The sequence below is a fragment of the Camarhynchus parvulus genome, chromosome 4A (assembly GCF_901933205.1).
Source record: "Camarhynchus parvulus chromosome 4A, STF_HiC, whole genome shotgun sequence".
NCBI lineage: Eukaryota > Metazoa > Chordata > Aves > Passeriformes > Thraupidae > Camarhynchus > Camarhynchus parvulus.
The window spans coordinates 18,737,439-18,759,461 of NC_044600.1; the positions used below are offsets into that span (position 1 = coordinate 18,737,439).

General features: G+C 48.6%; 1 protein-coding gene across 2 annotated transcripts; it reads left to right on the forward strand.

The window, feature by feature from the left end:
- The first annotated feature begins 1,443 nt into the window (after positions 1 to 1,443).
- LOC115914956 (SLAIN motif-containing protein-like) lies at positions 1,444 to 21,763 on the forward strand. 2 transcript variants are annotated; one of them, XM_030967854.1, is made up of 9 exons: positions 1,444 to 1,583; positions 4,104 to 4,798; positions 12,751 to 12,884; positions 15,307 to 15,456; positions 17,714 to 17,854; positions 18,449 to 18,766; positions 19,615 to 19,752; positions 19,832 to 20,138; positions 20,734 to 21,763. In XM_030967854.1, the coding sequence occupies exons 2-9, from the start codon at positions 4,125 to 4,127 to the stop codon at positions 20,798 to 20,800; spliced, it is 1,929 nt and encodes a 642-aa protein (XP_030823714.1). In that variant the 5' UTR covers positions 1,444 to 1,583; positions 4,104 to 4,124; the 3' UTR covers positions 20,801 to 21,763. The 2 variants fall into 2 exon arrangements, with proteins under 2 accessions (XP_030823714.1, XP_030823715.1); XM_030967855.1 differs by lacking the exon at positions 15,307 to 15,456.
- The last annotated feature ends 260 nt before the right edge of the window (positions 21,764 to 22,023 follow it).

Sequence of the window (22,023 nt, forward strand, 5' to 3'; positions counted from 1 at the left end):
TTTGTGGAGAAGGGTCACCTGCACACAGATTTTTCCTACATGATGGATGAGGTGCATTTTCTTTTAACAAAAAGATCTTACTTCTCTTGGGATTCTGCTGCTTGTGGGGACAAATCTTGACCAGATTATTTCACATAAAATCAAATAAATAAAGGGTATGAAATGTGCTGGTGGAGACTGAGCAGAGGTGGAAGCAAACCCATCCTGGCACTACAGCTCCCATGGTGGCATGGGGACCTCAGCTTTTGGAAATCCCATCTTCTGCACAGACCAAACCTCTCCAGAGCATCTGAAAATTAACAACAGACTGACAGAATTAACAGTAGCCCAGCTGACACCAGGACAGACCTTGAGCAGTGTCAGTGCTGGATGTGGTGTTCAGGCCAAGTGGTATAAAAACGAGATTCTGCTCATAGCACGTGGCCTTGGTGACTGCCAAACATCCAATGCTTCTTATCAGGAGGTGCCAGAGGCTGTGTGTGGGTCCAACAGGCACATCTGGGAGGAGGATGTCAAAGAATGGAGCTAGTTTTATTGTTCCTTGATAAAACTGTCCTGAAGAGACATTACACACACCAAAGCTTTGGGAGATTCCAGCTAAGCTGTATTTTTGCATTTTTCTGGATCACAGACACAGGAAGAGACCCTTTCCCCCTTCACTCATCCCTTCCCTATTCAGCCCTTTTCCCCTCATTTGCTCCTCTTCCTCCCTCCCTGCCGCTCTTCCCTCACTTCCTCACCTTTTTCCCTCCTTCCCTTTCCTTCCCCTCACTCTCATAGCCCCTCATGCACCCTTTCCCCCTCACTGCCTTTTCCCCATTCACCTTTTCCCCCTTTTAAACCTTTTCCCCTCATTGATCCCCACTCCTCTTCCTCCTCACTCACTTACCTCCTTCCCACCATCACTCCTTCATTTTCTCATCATTCATGCCCTTTTCCTCCTCTCACCCCTTTCCCCCCCTCACACACCCCCTCTCTTCCCTCACCTGCTCTAATTCCCTTTCCTCCCTCACCCATTCCATTCTCCTTTCACCCTCACTCCCCTTTCCCCCTCACTTGCCCCTTTCCCTCACTTACCCCCTTTCTGCCATCACTTACCCCTTTCCCTTTTCCCCCTTTTAACCCTTTTCCCGCCACTCCCCCCTTTCCTCCTCATTAATCCCCATTTCCCTCATCCATCCCTTCTCCTCCTCACTCACGTCCGCATCCCCCTCACTCCACTCACCTCCTTCCCACCATCACTCCCCGCTTTCCCCCTCATCCATCCCCTTTTTTCCCTTCTCACCGCCATTCCTCCCCACTTCCTTTCTCCCCTTGCCCTGGCCCTTCTCCCCTCACTCCCGTTCCCCTCACCGGGGCTGCCCGCGCTCCCTCCCGGGGCCGCCCGCCGCCGCCTGAGGCGGCCCCGCGCAGGCGCAGCGCCCCCATCCCCCGTTCCCCACACAGGGGCGGGGGCGGCGCCTCCCGCCGTTCGCGGGCCGGGCTGAGCCGCCGGAGAAAGGCGGCACCGGCACCGACCGGGCGGGCGCCCGCCCTCCGATCGACCGCCATCCGCCTGTCCGGCCGTCTGTCCATCCATCCAGGTACCGTCCGAGGGGGGAGGTGCCCGCCGCGCTCGGCTCTGCCGCGCTCGGCGCGGACCGGCCGCGCCCGTGCCCCCCGCGGGGGTCGCGTCCGCCGGTGCCGCACAGCGCGCACCCCCATCGCGGCCATCGGAGCCCGCTCAGAGCCCTCCTCAGAGCCTCACCCCGTCCCTTGCCTCACCCCCCGGCTCTCGGAGCTGCACGGAGCTCCCACAGCCCCCCGGCCATCACAACCCCCGGCCTCTCAGAGCCCTCTCACAGCGCTCATGGCCATCACAGCCCCGCAGCCCCCTCACAGCTTCCCCTCTAGCTCTTCCAGCCCCACGGCCATCATTGCCCCCCAGAACCCCCCGCGCAGTCCCATGGCCATCAGAGCCCCCCCACAGCCCCCTCATAGCCTCCCCCTGGTCCTCAGAGCCCCCGAAGCCTCCCCAGCCTGCAGCCCCCGTAAGCCCCATGGCCATCATTGCCCCTAAGACCCCCCCAACCCCATGGCAGCTCCCCCAGCCCCTCCACAGTCCCTTCCCAGCCCCTGCAGCTCTCGGAGCCCTCCGAGCCCCCTGGCCCTGGCAGCCGCGGGGTGAGGGGACCGTTACCCTCGGTGAGACACCCGGATGTCTGCTCGGCAAACTCCGAATTATTGTCTCCGACCCGCTCACGGCTGCCGCCTTTTTGCCTTCTTCTAAACGTGTTTTATTTCTTCCCCCCGTTACACGATGAAATTAACTTTCACAGGTTTGTATCTCTTCCCCCGCATGTCTTTGCGGGGATTTTTTTTTTGGGTGGTTTTTAGGCTTAGTGGTTGTGGGGAAAGACTGAACGCTTTTCAGCTGCTCTTCCCCCTCAACGTGTGTTTTTTCCTCTCATGTGAGGTTTTTTTTCCCAGCTCCTCATCCTTGGAAGGGAACCGATTTTTTGGGTGACCCATCTCCTTAATTCCTTCCTTGAGCCACTGTTTTGCTTGGACAGTGGAACTCCTAGAACACTCCACTGGTGCATCCTCAGACTTGCTGAGCTTTGGGATATCTCTGGGAATCACACTGCTCGTTCCTTGGAGATCTCTTTGGAAATCACAGTGCAGTTACCCGAGGGGATCCTGTGGGTTTGGAGGAGTGGGAATCCATGTGAGCAGCTTTTTGAAGCTGGCACATGGGTAGGAATGGGATTGCTTGGTAACTCCACAGTAAATTTCCTTTCCCCAAAGCAAAATGCCTTCAGCAGTGCTGCTTACAGGCACAGGTTTGGAATATGGGTGGAAAAGTGTGCTGTGTTCCTCACAGCTCTTCCTAAGGGCTGTTTGTATTTTTTTATTACATTGAGTGGAAGTTGGGAAAATTTACATCTTGCGGATAGAGGATCAAAATAATAATTAAAAAGTCGGGTAAAAAACCCCAACAAAACAAAATGTAGTTTTAAAAGAAGTGTACCCGGCTGTTGCAGTTACAAGTGCCTAAATAATAGAGAGATGCTGAGGTACCTATGGGGGTGTCTGTTTGTAACCTTGCTTTGTGTGACACTGAGTTTTTGTGGTTTCCTTTGCCCGCTGTCACTTAAAAACAGATGACATTTTCAGGCAGCAGAGGGAGGGGGAAGAACATCCACAGCCACAAAAAGTCAGGGTCTGATTGCAGTTGTAACAAGTGCATCAATTTTTAAACTTTGAATTGGCTGTGTTGACTCGCTCCCTCTTCTCTCAGTCAGTTTGTCCTCCTTCTGCAAAACAGAGAGGATTTCTGGCTTTTAACCTGTTTTAGTGCTCCGTGGACCGTTAATTAAGGGATTTTCAGTATTAGGGGTTTTCAGTGAAGAGTCAGTTTGGAAATGAATGTGCCCAGTGATACTGAGAACTCACGTAAATCAAGCGGAGGGGAAAAGCAGTGTTTGCCCATGTTGTAAAACTAGTGTGAAATGCATTTTATGGTTTTTTTTGGCTTAGTAGAGTGTGTAATCTTAAGTTGGGATTTTTTTATTTTTCCCTGTTTACACCCCTCTCTTTTCAATTTTAACAGGAAAATACAGCAGTAAAATCAATATTTAAGGTTATTTTCATGTACCACAGTAACTGCAGTTCCTGTTGTTACTTTAGCATAAGGCGATCCAGAAATTTTCCAAGTTTTTTCTGCTTTTCCAGGATAAACCTGGTAATGAACAAAGGATGTTTTCACCATTTTCTTGACACTGTTGTTGTCTGACGTCAGCACCTTGTTAATGATGTTTCCTGACTTTGCTCCATCAAGTATTTTGTTGGTAAACAGATAGAAACTAAACTATTGTGGGGGATTAAATCAGCTTCCTTCTATTAAACTCATTGATAGCAGAACAGGTGCACATCCTTGCAGTTCAGAAAGAGGAATTTGTGGGCTTTGCAACGTTCAACCCTAATTTCAGTCATTCTTTTTGGATTTGGATGAAATTCAGACACTTTCCCCCCCAGTGTAATTAGAAAAGCCAGAATTTTCGGTGTCTAATTCCATTTGGCTAAAGCTCTTGTGGCTCTGTGCTGTGTTTGATGCCTTGCAGTGGGAGCGGGCGTCCTGGAGGATGGTGGTGCCTGGGAACGCCCCGCTGATCCAGCAGGACCCCGCTCTGGAGCCGGCCCTGGGCAGGGACGCCCCCGAGCACTCGGCCATGGGCCCGGAGCCCCCCGAGGACGTGGGCCCCGAGGTGCGCAAGCTGCGCGAGCTGGTCCGCAGGCTGGAGCTGGACAATCAGCACGCCAGGAGCAGGAGCAGCAGGACCCTGCTGGGGACAAACGTGCCTGGGGACATCCGTGCCGGGGTGGATAACCACGAGCCCGGCCTCAACGGGATGGAGATCAACAACAGCATCAACGCCATCGCCGAGCAGCAGGAGCTGCAGCTGATGGCGGATCTGCACAGCCAGCTGAGCAAGATGAGGCAGGAGGAAGGGGAGAACAACTTCAGAAGAGCCCTGGATGCCCCAATGCAATACAGCTGCAACAGTGCCCCCGAGGAGGTGTCTCCCAATGGGGGGCAGAGCCACAGCAATGGCCAGTGTCCCTCGCCTGTGCACACAAGTGACAGCGCCGAGCTCCTGGGCAGCCTGCTCATGGCAGGGATCCACACCCCAGCTGCAATCCATGAACAGAATCCCAGTGAAAAGGATGCAGATCTAGAGGGGCTTCCAAGTCACACGGATCTGGATGAAGTCAAAGTGTTAGAACTGGAAAATGGCCCCGAAGAGGAGGATTGCTGGTAGGTACCCCCAGGCCTGGGGGAGAGGGATGTGCTGTGGTTAGGTAAGCAACTCCTTTAAAGCTATAAACTGATTTCTGTGCAGGACCTGGATCTTTAGCAGCAAGAATACAGTTCTCATTAATGACTGTTCTTATTTTTATGTCCATTGTGCCAGACCATTATGTTTTTAAAAATAAGTTTACCTGTAGGTGCTGGTTTTTTCCCCTTCCTTCCAGCCACTGCTGCAGCTTCCTTTCCCTCTAAGTTTAGTTATATATAGCACATGCAGATGAATGAATAATGGAGCTTTTAAACCTTGTACACAACTGTCAAATACCATATTTTAATAACAATTTTGTCAATAAGAATCCTTAGACCGTCTGGAATCTGTGGCTTTTGCTACGACCTGAGGAGACAAACCATTCCCAGCTCCTGGAGGCTGTTTCTTTCCAGTTAAGCACCTCTTTTGTTCAGAGACACGGACTGAACCAGATCAATGATGTAATCCTTAACTGACCCGACTCTCTGGGACTCTCCCTTCCACCACCAGCCTTGTTTAGAACTTGTTTTATGAATCAGTAGATTAACAACCTTTGGAAGGGCAAGGGAAATGTAAAATTTAAGGCTTATTCCACCTCCTGCAATAGCTGGGACTTGAGATTTTACCCGGAGTTGTTAATTTGTAAGACTTGGGAGGAAGAGCCTTAGGGCTCTGCAAATTGGGTTTCAAATTTGTGTAGCCAGATTAATCTGGCAGCAAGGACAGGGCTGCTGAACACAAACCAAACCTTCAGCTCCAAACATTCATTAGCTGTTAGAAGGGAAGGTAAAGTTTTTGTTAATGGAGTTCAATGAGGTCATGGCATCAGCTCCAGCCTGAATTTGAGCTTACATTTAAAACATGATTTTTTTTTTTTCTTTGCAAGTGTACTTTTAAAACCCAAATACTTGATCACTGGAACTCTTCAATATATCTAAACAGCATTTTGAGCAGATTTCTTATAACTATATAAGGGAATATATATAACAGATTGCATATGGAAGATGAGCTTTATTATTTCCATGCTAATGGGAGCAGCCAGGTTTATATTCACATTTATAGAGCCTGTGGCAGGGGATAGTCTTCAAATTCAGTTGAATCTCAGAGGCTGAGATTTATCCAGGCAGGGGATGCTGCCCAGTGAATCAGGAGAGATTCTGTGCTCAGGAGTTCTCTTCTTTGACCTTTCCTTCAGTTGGTGCCTGGTAAGGCCCTTCTTTCCCAGGTACCCTTCACTCTGCACCTTGCAGGATCCTTGTGGCTTTGTTAGCTCTGTTTTATGCCAGATTTGGTTGGAACAGGGTAACCTGTGACAAAGAGGCCCCTGAGGAGCTGGGTAAGGGTGGTGATCCAGAGCACTTGTGCAAGTGCTGTTTCCATAAATTATCTTTGATTGTGCTGCATCACTTCCATCTGTTCCCTTTTCCTCTTGTCAAACAAACCTGCTGAAACAGGAAGCTGCTTTTAGTGGCGGCTTCTTGTTCTGGAGCTCGTTCTGAAAGTGGGGAATGAATCCTGTGTACAATCAATAGTGCCTGTGCTCACTGCCAAATATCCCAAACTGTCTCCATAAACACATCCCACATACAGCCCCTGCAGGTGTTTGTGCTTTCTCACAGCAAGAACCAGTAAACTGCTTGGAGGGGAGGGAGGGTTTTCTTAAAGCAAACAAGAGGAAAACCCAACAAATGCCTTTAATTGTCTGTGAATTTAGGATCAGCTCTAACAAGGTGGCTTTGCTGATGGGGGGAATTTAGCGCTGCCTGGATTGAGCAAATCCAGAGGGAATAGCTGAGTGTATTGTATATTTGCAATCCTTTTTAAAATATTGTACATCCTTCTTCCCTGGAAGGAGGATGGACTGTCAGAGGGTTTCTTGCTCTTCTGTGCAGGTGCAGGTGGAGTCTCAGTCCCTTCTTTATTTTGAAATTCTCTTTATTCAGCTGGAAGTTGCAGAAGTGTCTGTGCAGCTGCCCTGGTTCAGCAGCTCTGAGGTTGTGTTTTGGAGCTGTGTTTGCAGCGGCTGAGCTGTGTGAAACCCGAGGCAGAGCCCACTCCCAGCTGCTGTAACTCTGCCCTGGCCTGCCTGGCCTCGGCTGCTCCCTCAGCTCCCTTTCTCAAATAGCTGCTCAAAATTGTAAATATCCTGGAGACCAATCCCATGGAGCTGGGCCCTGGCACTGAGGAGCTCAGTGATGCTCACCTTGGACTCGAGCACAGGGCAGCTCCTGAGCTGTTTGGGAAGGCTTTTATCCAAATTCCCTCTTACCCAGGGAACAAACCAGATCTGCTGCTGATAGCATTACATTGGTTGTGTTCCCCAGTGTTTGTCATTCTGGGGTTTTTCCATGGGGTGAGGAGAAGGAATCCCTGGCACTCAGGTGAATCCCTGAGTTGCTGCTCTCATTCCCAAAGTCTCTCTTGACTGAAACTGGGTCATGCTGTCTTCTCCTCAGTGTTGAGTTGTCTGCTGCCTGAATCCGTGCTCAGCACAGCAAGTGGGGTGCCCTTGAGTTGGTGTTTGCAGGGAGCAGGAGTGTGGTGTGCTCTCAGAAATGCCAGTGCAGGAGTTTCCTGGGTATGCAGTTCTCAGCCTTAGCTCTGTGTCAAGCGACCTTCTTCCACATTCATGTTTAAGTCTTTAATTCAGTATAGTGGAGCAAATCATTGCTGCTTATACCATCAGAGATAGGGAGAGAAATTCTGGGGAAGTTCTGCCAAGTGAGGATATGATGCTGCACAAAATCCAGGAATTCTCCCAGTGCAGCACCTTGTGCCTCCAGCCTGGGGGACAAGGTCACTTACAGAGGGTCTCTGAGTAATCAGTTTATACCCTTGACAGGCTGTGGTGTAGCCTCCCTGGGATCTCTCCTGGTCACAGAGTGCTGCTGACAAGATCTACACGACTTAGAAACAGCACTTTGCAAGGTCTTGTTCTCTCAGACTGATCATTTTATCAGGTGTTTTTACCTCTGTTGCATTAAATAATGCACAAGCGACTTCTCCAAACCTTTCCTGGTTTGAGGTGAGTGTTACCTGCTTGTGCTGGGTGACATGTGCCCTGCTGGGACATTTCTGGGTACAGGAGCTGCCTCAGAGCCCAGTGCAGCTCTGTGGGAATGTCCCCAGCACGTCCCTGCGTGGCAGAGCTGAAAGGCAGAACCTGCCTGGTGGTGACATCGCGTGCAGAGCTCGGCCTGGCTGAGGCTGGGAGTGCTCCAGGCTGTGGCTTCTGCTCCTCACGTTTCTGTGAAATGAGGGGTGGGCAGGGAAATCCTCCGTGTCAGTGCCAGAGGGGTGGGGAGCAGGCTGGCCTTGCTGCAGGAGTGCTGGGGGTGTGTCTCTGTGTCTGTATGTCTGTGTGTGTGTTCACAGCAGCACTCTGGAGCTGCACCCCAGCTGCCTTGTCATCACTGTGGGCTGCTGGCTGGGTCAGGAGATTAATTTAACGTGAGCTTTGGAGCTGCTCTGACTTGGGGACTGATTTTTTGGTGTTTTGTTCAGCAGGATTAGTCCCTAAATAGACATGAGAAAGTGTCTTTGCAGTGTCATTTTTCTCTCTTTGTAATTTCTTAGGAATAAAGCTCAGGCCTCTCCTTGGGCTAACAGCAGAATGTTTTTGTGTGGAGTGTTCTCCACAGGATTTTCCCCATTTTTTCCTTTTATATTTCTGTCATTTCAGAACCTGGATATTATTGTTTCACTGTGGCTTTCTACTCCAGTCTTGTCTGTGGTAGGATTTCTGTTCAGCAGGAATGTTTAGATTTGCAATTAGCACAGCATAAGCAGAGTACTAAATCTGAAAATCAGCTCTCTGAAGTCTGATATGTAAAGGAAAGGAAAATGAATGTATTACCTGTTTGAAATCCATGCTTTGGAGAGGAATTCAGCTGCCTTTTAGCACTTGATGGAGATGTGTCTCATAGACCTGAATTGTTCCAAACCCTTTCAGCTGTTTGAGTTCTCCTTGCTGTGTTGTGTATAACTCAAAGGTCTGCAAATCAGTGCAGTGATTGCCATTTTTGGAGCTGCTGCAGACACTGGTGCCAAGTGCTTTGGAAGATGGATAATAACCCAAGCTGTGTCTTCAGAAATGGCCTTTGCTTTACGCTCAGTTTCATTTCCTAATGCACTGGTTCTAGAGCCTTCTGCAGCCTGAATTCTGCTCTTACAATTTATAGATTTCTGCTGCAGATCCTCTGCATGAGCAGGATCTAAAATTCCCACTCTTAGAGCTGCTCTGAGCAGTTTTTCAGTGTGAGGATGCTTTTTCTCGGTGCATTGTGCAAGTTGAGAAAATTGTTGTGTTTTCTGCATTCTTGGGGTTTGGGTTTTTTTAAAGCAGGAATTTCAAAATCCAACAATAGTGGCCATTAACTCCTGTAAGTCCTTCTGTGGCATTGATTCCATAAGGGAAGTAGTATCTGGAATATTCTTTGGTTTTAGTGTTCTGGATTATGTCAGAATAAAGTGCAGAGTGTATCACAAATTTATTTGTGAATGGCTGCAACTTAATGAAAGAAAAAATCCTTGTGGCACTGGGTCCTTACCAGAGATGTTTGTCACAAGATACTCTGTTTTACAGGGTAAACACAAACATTAGTAAGCAGAAAGTAAAGATACTTTATTATTGAAGGGCTTCCTCTCAGAAGCTGAAGAAAATCTCATTTGTATTTAATAATTTATAAAACAAACCCCCAGTACGTCAAACTGGGAATATTTGCCCAAATGTTTACTTTGTGCATTTCATATGAGGCCTTGTAAGTATCTAAATAACCAATTTTCGTTTGCAATTTGACAAAAGAAAACATTCAGAGACGTTTAGAGGGAACACCCAGACTGCTGAGCTGAGGAACAGACTGCAGGGTAAGGCTTGGTCCTGAGCAGGGCTGTGTTCAGCTCTGCCTGACTCTGGGGTGGCTCCTGCTTTTCCAGTGCTTCTGGGATTCACCTGGCAAATCAAACAGCTGGGAGGCTGAAAGTACCAGAAAGAAAAATTCTGAGTGTTTTTAAACAAAACCAAGAGTTTTTACCTTTTCACACCCCCCTTTTTCCAATGTTTTAGCTCCCTGGATGTGAGGCTGGGTAAAGTCAGCCTCTGGTGGGTGACACTGGTCACTGGACTTCTCCTGAGCCTAGGAAAAGGTGACTTCTGACTCTTAATATGTCCAGAGAAATATTCACATTCACGTATTTGAGGGGCTGGTGCTTTTATTTTAGTGCTGTGCCAGCACCTTTGCAGGAGTCAGGGTGCTGAGCCCTTCCCAAAGCTCCTGCAGAAGGAAAATGGGAACCCTGGTGCTGTGAAATCAAACCACAATTCCTTTTTCTTAAAGTAAGTTGCCTGTCAGTGCTCTGAAGGATTGAGCTGTGTTCACTTAATTGGGTTTGGGGAAATTGTGATAGCTTCTATTGCCAATGGATTTGTCAGCAGAAAAAATCAGAGTTCTCTTGCAGAGCCCAGAGGGCTCCACAGCTTTGCCCCGTGTGGGAATGGCTCTGCTAGGCAAACAAAGAAGTGTTGCCATCCTCAGCTGGGATGGGAACAGGGAAGGAGCAGGGCAGGATTCTCTCCCTGAACCTGGAATATGTGCAGAGCAGCCTGACCTGCCCTGGGGAGGCTGCTGGCCTCTTTTTTGTCTGATGGTTTTACTGCTCCTTTTGTGGTCTGAGCTGTGCAGTAAATCCAGGGAGAGGGAGCACTTTGCTTCCTGGCTTTGATTGGATTTGAGTGCTTGTAATGCTCATTTATCCATGCAGAAATGCAGCAAGATTGGCTGGGGGGGTCTGCCCTGAGAGAGGTACCTTTGGAGACTCAGGAATATTTGCATTCATTCCTCAGCATTTATTTTATCAATAACAAATTAGCCTTTGGATTTTTTTATTTGCATTTGGGTTTGTGTAAATCTTGGTGGGGAAGAGCTTCTGTGTGAGTTGTGACCAAAGAGGCTGAGTTTATTCACTGAAAAAAATGGCTCTGGCCAGAGGCAGGGCTGGCAAGTCAGGAGTGGTGTGTCAAAAAATAGGGAATAATGTCCTCTGCAGGTAACAAACAGCATTTTAGAGCTGTTGCATGCAGTGGTGCTCCATCTCATAGCCCCAAAAACTGCCAGGGCTGGGGAGTGTTGCTTTCTGCATTCCCTGTTATCCCTGCCCGGATCAGGGTCAGGACAGGAGCCAGGCCAGTAGGTCAGGCAGACCTCTACAATATTTTAAATATCCCAGCTGTTTATGTTCTGTCTTGGCCAGGTGTTGGTGTTACAGCCAGGACATCTGACAGCTGAGAGTCCCACAGTGTTTCTCCTATTTTAAACCTAGGTTTTCAGGAATGAGTGGGATAACGACTGACATTCCTGCAATTTACAGCAGTTTTGTTGTGGAAATCAGTGTTCTGTGGGTTGGATCTGAGCTGGCTGTGAGACAGTGAGTAATTGGAGCAAAAAGGCTCTGTGTACCTTGCTGCAGGAGTGGCAAAAGTTGGGAGAGAGAGGAGGAGGAAACTGAAGCACAGGCAGACATCTCTTGGAATCTTAACTCCACCCCCAGGGTTATTTTATGCTTAAATACTGGATTTTGGCCTGAGGAAGGTGAAATCCTCTGGACAGATCAGTGAGGCCAGCTTTGGGAACACCATAAATGCTCAGGTGTGGCTGTGGGTGTTTGCTGGTGACCAGGAGGGTTCTTTGTCAGCTGGGAGCAGTTCCTGAGGTGAAGGAGCACCAGGAGAGGGAGGTGCTGTTGGGAAAGCAGCAGCTGTGGGGTTGTGTGCATGGGAGAGCTCCTGGAGCTGCTGCTGGGGATTTTCTGCTGCAGAGGGAGCAGCTGAAGGCTGTGCCAGCAGCTCCTCAGAGCCTCAGGAGAGGGGGAACCTGAGAGCCAAACGTGATGTCCATAAATCACAGAATCCCAGAAGGATTTGGGCTGCCTGGGACCTTGAGGACCATCAGGCTCCAGATCTAGGTTGAAATCTCACTGCCCTCTGCACCAGGGTGTTCTCCAAGTGATCTGCAAGAATTAAAAACAGTTTCAGTTTTGGAGGTACAGAGGACTGATTTTTCTTTCCCCTTGCAAGTTTTGAATGTGTTGCTGAACAGCGAAAACATTAAAAAATAGGGAACTGCTTTTTGCTTTTAAAAATACAAATGTGGGATGTGTAAATAAAATACTTGAGTTGCTTTGATAGCAAAGGCTCTTCCAGCTTTGACCTTTCCTCAGAGGAATGTTCTGCTTTGGAAATCTCTTGAAGATGTTGCTTTCCACCCAATCCCTTGTAAACAATCCAGGAGTTTAGGATGAATAAATCTTGTCTATCCATAAGGCTAATCCTGGGTGTCCATGCAAAGCAGTGCAGGTGTCAGAGATGGGGCAGACACTTAGGCTGGAGGAGAATTTATCTGACATTACAGGGAAGATAAAGCACAGCCACACTTCCTGCCTGTCTGGGAATGTCTGAATCCTCCAGTGAAGTGGTTTATCCCTGGAATCTGAGAATGCACCTTTGGCTGTCTCAGAGCTGCTGGGAGGGCACATCCAGAGGGTTTTAAACAAAAACCACAACTCCTGGAAGGAGATCACCCTGCAGCTCAAGTTAGGAGCACCTCACACCCTCACTGCCTCTGAGGGGGATTTTGGAAGAGGGGAGTGGAGGGAGAGACAGGTGAGTATTCCAACAACTTCATTTCCAGCAGTGTTGCAACAGCCTAGGATGGCACCTTGCCTTGCAGAGCCTGTGGGTTTCTCTGTGAAGCCATTGATTTTCCTGTTGTGGCAGTAAATTTTCTTTCTGAGTCATAATGCAATTTAAACCTGAATTTTTTAATTTGGGTAACTGTTGGTTCCTCATGGGTACACTCTAGCAAGTGGCACTTTGGTAGCTGTGTGCTTTGAATTAACGAGCATTTCTTCCTGTCTCCTTTGAATCCTTGCAAAGGCTCTATGTGTCTCCAAGGAAATCCATGGATGAGAAAACAGCCTCTCCTCTGAAGTGGTGCCGGCAGGTGCTGGATAACCCCAGCCCCGAGATTGAGGCTGCCTGCAGAACCCTCATCAACAGGCTGGACCAAGGTAGGGCAGCTGCAGCCTCTGCTGCTCTGGGCTCCCTTGCAAATCTCATTTTAAGCAGGAAAATCGAGCTTAGTGTTGTCAGGCTCTTGAATTTTTAAGTTCTGTTAATATTTAAACATTTTTAAATGTAAAAATTGTGTAGAGGAAAAAATGTGCTGCTGGGGAGTGGGAAGGGAACCATGGCAAACTGTTCTTGCAGCTTCTCTGTGGTGCTGAGTGTTCCTAGTGGTGATGATTCCTCCTCTGGATATCCTACTGGATATTCCTGCTGGATCTTCCCAGCTGCTCTTACCTGGGTGAAGAAATTGTCTGCTGCTCAAAGCTTACCACAATGAAATATTAAACTTGAAGAAGTTGTGTCACTTGGAAACCAGGTTTTTCCTCCGGTTTATCATCCCCTATAAGCACTTCCACCTGTGGGCTGTGTTAATCCTGAGGGGAAATCCCTGATTTCATCTGCCTGAAATAAAAACCTGGAATGTTGTGTGCAGTGGAAACATCTCTGATCACAGGCAGTGTTCAGAGGCCTGGCTTTGGGGCTTTGCTTTTCCACCTGGGCTTTCAGTGGTGGGACAGCTCTCACAACAGATGCAGTTCACAGGACAAAAACGAAATTATTCTGCTGTATTTTTGTCCTGGATCACCTGCAGTGCCCCTGGTGCATATCCTGCCTGTATCAGTCCAAATGGCCCCCAGGTTTGTGTAAAACAGGCAGGACACTGAGGTCCTGACAGCCTGGATCCTGAGGCGTTGCAAAGGAATCACGAACTATTTTTTACCTTCTCTAGATTCCCTCTCATGCAGCTCCCCTGGTCAGGACTTGCTGCAGGTTTACTGCAGACATGTGCTGCAGTCTCCTCTGTCCAGCTGGACTGGGGAACCTTCAGACACAAAAGCTGTGTGTGCAGAAGTGACACTTCTGAGAGAGTCAGTGTTTGGAAGCTCAGGGATATCCCTGAGCTCTGGAATCCAGCCCCAGCTGGGTCCCCACGTTGGTGTCTGAGGGTTTGTCTCCATGGGAATGCAGAAATTCTGATTTCACTTTAACCAACAATTTGAGCCCTGTGGTTTGGAGTCTGAGGTCGCTGCTTTGGGGGTTGGTTTGGGTTATTTTAGTTTTCATTCTAACAGTGTTTGGCACTGCTTGAGATCTCAGGCTACTCTTGAGTTTAACCTTGGCATTCCTGACTGGAGATAACTGAATAGACTTTGAGAACAAACTTCATTTGCTTTCATAAACCATCTGTGCTTAGAAATTTGAAGGAAATCTCTTTGATTACTTCTTTTCTCTCTGAACTGTGTCAGGCTTCAGTTGTACTTAGTCTGACCTGGTAATATTTGTGGGAGAAATAAAAAAAGGAAACTTAATATGATTAATCTTCATTATATTCTTAGCTGATATTCTCACAGTAGGGAGAACTGAGTTCTGTGTGCAGTTGAGCAGTACCTTGAGTATCTCCAGATCATGGTGTGAGTAATTCCCTCAGTGTTGTAGCTGCTTATTTCCACCTCCAGTAAGGATGGGGGCACTTGGCTTTGCCACCTGCCTTATTTTTCATTCATTTTTCATTTGTGAGCATGTGTGAGCTGAATGAGTTTAATTCAAAGAGTTGGTTTTTATTTATTTCATTTTATTGGGTTGGCATAATTTCTGTGGTTTGACACTGTCTTTGTTCCATCACAAAAATTCAGAATAACACTCTTGTAACATAAAGTTCAGCGAACTCTCTAAAATGAGGGGGTATGACGGTGTTCACAGGGGTCTGAGGATGAGGGAAGAGACAAGGATCTCACTCCATGTTTCAGAAGGCTGATTTATTATTTTATTATATATATTATATTAAAACTATACTAAAAGAATAGAAGAAAGGATTTCATCAGAAGGCTGGCTAAGAATAGAAAAAGAAGGAATGATAACAAAAGCTTGTGTCTGGGACAGAGAGTCTGATCCATCTGACTGTGATTGGCCATTAATTAGAAACAACCACATGAGACCAATCACAGATGCACCTGTTGCATTCCACAGCAGCAGATAACCATTGGTTACATTTTGTTCCTGAGGCCTCTCAGCTTCTCAGGAGGAAAAATCCTAAGGAAAGGATTTTTCATAAAATGAGTCTGTGACAAGGGGGTGTGGAGGTGGCAGATATTGATGAAACTAGTCATCCATCCAGCACTGGAACTTTGTGAAATGTTTGGCTTCTTCAAAGCCAGGCTTGTCAGGAGTTCCTCCTGGAGTTCTTCAGAGGGGACAAAAGCAGTTAAAGGACACGAGTGGGGACTGGGCACTGCTGTGCCCCCTGCAAGGTGGCAGTGAGCAGCAAATACCTCTGCCACAGAATTTAATCCTGTTCTTGATCTTGCTCTCTGTTTCCAAAATAATTTGCTAACCTTTGTGGCTTTTTTGTATTTTTCCTTCTAGCCAGTAGATGGAAAAACCTGTATTGCAGCCCCCTGGCATCGCCCAGCGCACATAACCTGAATTCCGAGGCAGGCTCCTGTAGCAATGCACTAAACTCTCCTGGGCACCTCAAATCGACTAACAAAGCACTACTAACCTGTGGCAGCTCAGGTATGGCATGGCACTGCAGCACTGGGCTCTTTAAAATGCAAGGAGGGGTAGGGATTAGCACAGGGAAAAGTTCTCATGGCCACTTGTGCTGTTTTCCCCTTGTTGTTTGCTCCCTTCCTCACCCAGATTTCATTTGTGTGGGAGAAAACCTCCTTGCATTCTAAATGTCCTGTAGTTATTTCTTGGTTTGGGTTTCTCTACTTTCTCTCCCTATATATATATTTATAAATTGTACTAATTTTAAGTGACTTAAAATAGAAAGCAGCTGTTGGGGCAAAAATATATTGCACTTGAATAAAGTTGTAGAGTATAGATGTGATTTTTATAGAGTCCCTTGGATTCAGTTTTCTGGGGAAGGTTTCTCTTGGGAATATTGATTAATGCAGGGAACAAAAAGCTGTCAAAGTCTCCAGGGTAAAGCCTTCAATTGCCTGAGTGGGAAGCTAAAACAAAATACTCAAAGTTTTCCTTCAGCCTTAATTGTGTGTGGAGAAGATTCCCTACCTTAGAGGCAGCTCAGCCATGACTCTTGTTACAGCCTGATAATGAAGCTCCTCCAAAATGCTGTGGCCTGCAGCCTCCCTGTGCCTGAGGAGGCAGGAATACCCTTCCAGGAGCTCCGTTTGTTATCCTTGGTGCAGTTCCTGCTGTTCCCTGCACAAAGGCTTTGCCTCTTGGCTCTGTTATCAAAGGACTCGTCCTTATTTGTTTGTTTTGGGTTTAGCAATTTCCACACTACTTTGCATGTTTCAAAACACAAAGCATGTTTAACAGTCTCTGCCTCCAAACTTGATGTTAAATGAACTTTTTTTCCCTCTGAAAAAAGAAGGTTGCCTGTGGCTGTTTTCACAGGTGCAGGTTTATTTTTGAGGTCTGATTTTCTGCTATAAATAGAAATTAACACTTATCTCTGTTTTGCAAACAAAAGGATGCACGTAGGACTGAGGATTTTTGCCAGCTGAGCTCTGCAGGGAAACATCTCTAAGGCAATTTCTTGTTTTTCATATGAGGCTGGGGGGCAATCCAGGTGTCTGAGCACCTTTTCACCCAGGAGCAGCTCCTGATGTGTAAAACCAAAGTGTCTTTGGCTTCTGCAAATGTGCTGGGTGCAAGGGCAGGGCCAGGGCAGGCTCTGTCCTTTCAGGGCATGATGAGTTCACTTCATCTCAAGTGCCTCTTCCCTGTGCCTTGTGCAGGTGCTAAGACAAGTTTAAAGTTTCCTGTCAACCTGACTGACCCAAATCTTATTTTATTTCCAAGGAAAAAACAGATTTTCTACCCTTCAGATGGAAAATGTTTAACTGACTTCCCTTGAAAACCAACCCCTTTGACAAAGCCAGATGTGGTTTCTGTTTGAAAACCATCATCAGCTCAGCTTTACTGATGGAAGAAGAAGCAGTTTTTTCCCCCTCCTTGGCTATTTTTAACTAGACCTTCAGTTTGAAATGCAGCAGCCAAACTAAACAAAGTTGGATTGGGAGTTTTGCCTTTTAGAAAGCTGGTCTCAAGGTCCAGCTGGATTTTTAATCAGTGTTGAATGTGCTGTTAATTACAGCAGGAAACCTGTGCTTGTTCATTCCACCACATCCTACAGGTGCAAGCTCAGCTCAGGATGGATTTACTTCAACTCTTACAGTCTTTTTCTGACACCAGGAGGAAAGAAATGGGATTTTATAGTGCAGTATCTTGACTTGGAGTGTGTATTTGTGCAGCATACACAAGGCACTTGTGTAAGGTACAGCCTTAAGGTACAGCCACACTTGTGTCACTGTATTATTTCAGCATCCTGAAGCTCACAGTTTTCCTGCCATGTTCTGAGAAGATTTGAAGGCAGGGCACCTCCTGAATACTGAGCAGTGATGTTAAAATAAACCATTTGCCAGCAAAGCTGAGCAGCCCTTTCCAGCTGTGATCAAATGCAGCAGGCAGGAAAAAGCAGCAGGTTCCCAACATGATTTCTTCAACCAGCTTGGAGGAGAACTAAGTGCTGACATGGGAAACACAGGTGTGAAGTTCAGGTGTAAAATGAATTTCTTACATGGGCACTGACCAAGCTGCTTCCTGCCAGTCAGCCTCACATTCCTTGTTTGAAAAGCACCTGAAAACTGCAGGTTAAAAACTGAGCGTTGGAATTTCTAAATTCTTATTTCTCACAGCTGGACCTGAGGCTCCCAGCTGCGCTGCTGAATTCCTGGGATAGATCCCTGCTGCTCCTGGTGGGCTTGTGTGTGACTGGGTTTGTGTCCCTCTCCCCCAGGGTACCTGAGCATGCACTCGGCCCTGAGCTCCCAGTCCTCGGTGGACAGCGAGCTCAGCACCTCGGACGACTCCATCTCCATGGGCTACAAACTGCAGGACCTCACTGATGTCCAGGTCATGGCACGGCTGCAGGAAGAGAGTAAGTTTTGTTTAGTTGGTTTGGGTGTTTGGGGTCTTTTGGTGGGTTTTATTTGGTTTGATTTTGGTTTGTTTTGTTTTTTTTTTTTTTTTAAGTTGCTTATATATTGTCAGGCAGGAAAACTTCAATAAAGGCATAAGCTGGTGAGAAGCTGTAAATAACCCAGGTGCCACCCAGGCAGGGGTGTTCTCATGGGAGGCAGACTTGAAATCTTTGTTTCCACCTTTGAAATGCTGGTGGGTGCAGAATGAATTAAAGTAAAAGATTTAACCTCTAAATGAGACACCCCCCCATACCTGTAGATTAGACTCCTGTATCTACTTAACCTGCTGGAGCTTGATGGCAATATCCACAGTCTCAGGTGGGATTAGGGAGCACTGCAGGTCCCCTGAATGTCAACGGTGCTGTAATTAACCAGTGCTGTAATTAAGCAGTGCTGATGCAGGTGATGCTGTTCCTGCTGATGGATTCTGGCGAGGACAGGTGTTAACCTGACTCTCCTTCCAGAGTGAAACAAATCACTACCAAAGCATTGCTTTGGAGTTCGGGGTATGTTGTTGGGATTGGTGCTACCCGTGTCCCCCGTGTCCCCAGGCCTGCGGCAGGACTGCGCCTCCAGCTCCGCCTCCGTGTCCCGCCGCAGCTCCAGCGCCTCCCTGCACTCGCTGCGCCGCGGCACCTACAGCGACCAGGAATTCGACACCTACAGCCTGGAGGACGAGGACGACTGCGACTGCTCGCTGTCCTTGCGCAGCGCCCACCGCTACTCGCCGTCGCCGCTGAGCTCCCCGCGCTGCCAATCGCCCTCCTCGGGCGCCGAGCTGGGCAGGGCCGCGGCCTCGCGGCTGCGCGCCCCGCGCAGGGCGGTGCAGAGCCCCATGCAGGAGCGCCTCAAGTACGCCAACAGCGAAGGTGAGGGCGATCTGAGCCAGGGACGGGGCTTCTGGCACACACGGATCCTCCTGCAGGGCTCCAGGCTGGGAGTGCTGCTGGGCAGGACGGGAGCTGGCAGTGCTGGGTGTGAGGTGCCCAGGGGTCAAGGATGGCCACAGGACCGGGGCAGGGATTGCCCCCTCTGCTGGGCACACCTCCAGTGCTATGTGCAGGTCTGAGCTCCTCACTCCAAAAAGGACATTGAGGGGCTGGAATTTGGCCAGAGAAGGGAATGGGGCTGGAGCACCAGGAATTAAAGTAAAAGATTTAACCTCTAAATGAGACCCCCCCACCCCATACTTGTAGATTAGACTCCTGTACATACTTAACCTGCTGGAGCTTGATGGCAATGTCCAGGGAGCTGCAGTTGTGCAATCTGGAGAAGAGCAGGCTCGGAGGAGACCTTACTGCTCTCTACAGCTCCTGACAGGAGGGTGCAGCTGGGTGGGGTTGGTCTCTTCTGCCGTGTCCCAAGTGAAAGGACGAGAGGGAATGCCTCAAGTTGCACCAGGGGAGGTCCAGGCTAGGTTTTAGAAGCAATTGTTTCCCTACAGAAGTGATCCGGGCTTGGAATGAGTTGCCTCGGGAGGTAGTGGAGTCACCATCTCTGGATGTGGCACTTGGGGGTGTGGCTTAGGGGTGATCATGGTGGTGCTGGGTTGATGGGATGATCTTAAATGTCGCTTCCAATCTCCTTATCCTGTGATCTCAAAATCACTGCTGTTTACTGGAAGCTAAGAACTAGGTACAGACTGCTCTGCTTTGTGCATGGGTTTCTGCAGAGCCTTAGAGCAGCAGCAGGGGGCTGAGGCTGTGTTTGCTTTCAGAGGAGCTGAGGCACAGCATGCCCAACCTGGCCCGCAGCAGCCTGCGTGCGCTCGAGGCCGTGCGCAGCAGCCGCAGCCTGGAGTCCGACCTGCAGGTGCCCAGCAGCCGCATCCCCAGGACTCAGCAGCGGTCAGCAGGTCAGTGCCACACCTCCCACACGCCTCCACTCCCTCCTCTCTTTAGCCAGCCCTCAGAGGTGCTCTTGTGTCCCTGCAGGTCTGACTCCCAGCAAGCTCAGGTATTCCTCGGGGGCCGCGCAGTCCCCGCTCACGGGGCGCCAGCCCAAGGCGGCCTCGGGAGCCAACTCCCTGCTGCCCGGCCGGCAGGTGGGGAAGCCCTGCAGCTACACGGCTCCTGTGCCCCCGGCCCGCAAGGCACAGCTCCACACGGGCTCTCCCAGCAGCAGTTGCACTTCCAGAAGCAGCACCATGGTCACTGTGGCCAAAGGCTCTGCCCTGAAAGCACGGCCGGGCGTGGCAGGGGTGGCCGTGCCCAAGGGAAGGGCACCGCCCCCGTCCAGGAGGTGAGAGGGGCTGCAGACCTCTTTGGCATTGTGGTAACTTCATGCCATGAAGTTCATGGGTGAAAGCAGAGCATGGGCAGTGGTGTAACAGCACTTAAGAGTTTTTGTTCTTGTTGCTGGTTTTTTAACAGCTGTTATGCTACAATTCGTTATTGAGGGAAATCAAATTGATTCAGAGTTATTATGGTATGACTGATACCAGACTAATAAGCAACCAGTGCTTGTTGATCTTTAATGTCCCATTAGAGCCTTACACTGAAATCTTAAAAAACATGAAAAAGGGAAATTTTAATCTCCTAATTTCTATCAGTACTCTACATACCTGATTAATTTTCATGTGTTCAGTTGTGTTTGCGTGGAAAAATATTTCTCTTGGACTCACTCATGGGCTGAAGTCACAACAGTTTTAATTTGGCAGATATCATGTTTAAGCATCCAGTAACAGCCACTGAATTTCTTAAAGTGCCTCAAGTTGGTGTTTGCTGATGCTCAGGGTGTGACAGCAGTGGGGTGTTAGTAACCCAAGCCCCAAACCTGTGTCCCCTACAGGGCTTTCCCTGGAGCTGTCTCTGATGAGTTGTTTTGTCCCCCCCAGGTTCCTCCAGGCAGCACAGACCCCCCAGGCCCCCGAGGACGACTCCTGGAAGGATGGGTGCTACTGACAGCCCAGAACACCTCTGTGGAGCAGATCCCAGCTGGCTGGGCATGACCTCACTGGGAGAGGCCCTGAGCCCCTGTCCCTGCAGACTGCTGTACATATCCCTCTTTCTGTGCTCTCCACACCTCCCACCTCCCTCTGCTCTGCCAGGAGCCGGGGCTGGGACACACAGCTCCCACCCTTCACTGAACCCTGAGTCTTCCCAGGAAGACTGGAAAAGCCTTATTTCATCCACACCCCAGCTGCAGCCCTGGGGAAGGTCTGTCACCATCCCCTCCCAGGGATGCTGCAGAGCTGGGGGTGTCCTCTCAGTGCCAGAAGCAGCTCTGAGCTGGTGCTGTGGCAGAGCTCGTGGGGAGTAGAAATAGTGACATAGGTGTTAGATCTGAGACTTTTTAAACCCAACCTGATGTACTCTAATATTTGTCTGGAATTCAACTGGATTTGGTTTGTTGGGTTTTGTTTTTGTTTTTTTTTTTTTACTTCTGTATAGAATGTATTTCTGCTACTTTTTATTGTTTGGTCTAGAGCTGCCGCAGGTTTTTATAACTGTAGAACACTGAGCTGTTGTATCCAGGTGTCAGCACAGGTCACGAGGAGCAGTACACAATATTTGTGTGGAGTGTGAACAGGCAGGGACAGGGATGCCAGTGAAAAACTGCTGGGCACCAGCACCTTACCTCAGCTGAGTCAGCTCAACACCACTTAAGAGTACATTTTGAAAAATCCCCTTCCCTCACAACTTTGTCTTGAAGTGTTGGAGATCTCAGCTGGTTCCCAACTGCCCTGACTTTTGTAGAAGTTTTCTACTGTCTCTTAAGGATTCTGTCCAGTGTCCTTTTCCTCAGCAAGTGCTGGATGCTACAAATACAGTCTTAGTCCAGGAAATATGCACTGATAGCAATGTTCTCCCTGCCATCAATGTGACTTTGATAGTGTAGTTTAATAAAATGTTATGGTGCTTAAATAGATCTGCTTTATTCCAACAGTGAGTTTTGTGCCACGAACGAGGCCTGTCCTGATAGGAAAGAGCTCTGCAAGGATAAAGAGGGCTTCAATAAAGTCTGGTAGGATGCAAGGAGTGAGATTTACCTTTAATTCCTCAGAGATCAGGACAAGGCACTCAGTGTGTGCCATTTCTGAAACATCCACACGTTCCCTGAGCAGAACCAAAGGCAGGAAGCAGCACAGGGGAAGTTCTTGCACCACAGGGATCTCTTGTGATCC

Coding starts and splice junctions, on each gene's coding strand:
- LOC115914956 (XM_030967854.1), top strand. CDS start 4,125: ATGGTGGTGCCTGGGAACGCCCCGCTGATCCAGCAGGACCCCGCTCTG. Junction 4,799..12,750: donor CCCGAAGAGGAGGATTGCTG/GTAGGTACCCCC, acceptor ATCCTTGCAAAG/GCTCTATGTGTCTCCAAGGA. Junction 17,855..18,448: donor GGCACGGCTGCAGGAAGAGA/GTAAGTTTTGTT, acceptor CCGTGTCCCCAG/GCCTGCGGCAGGACTGCGCC.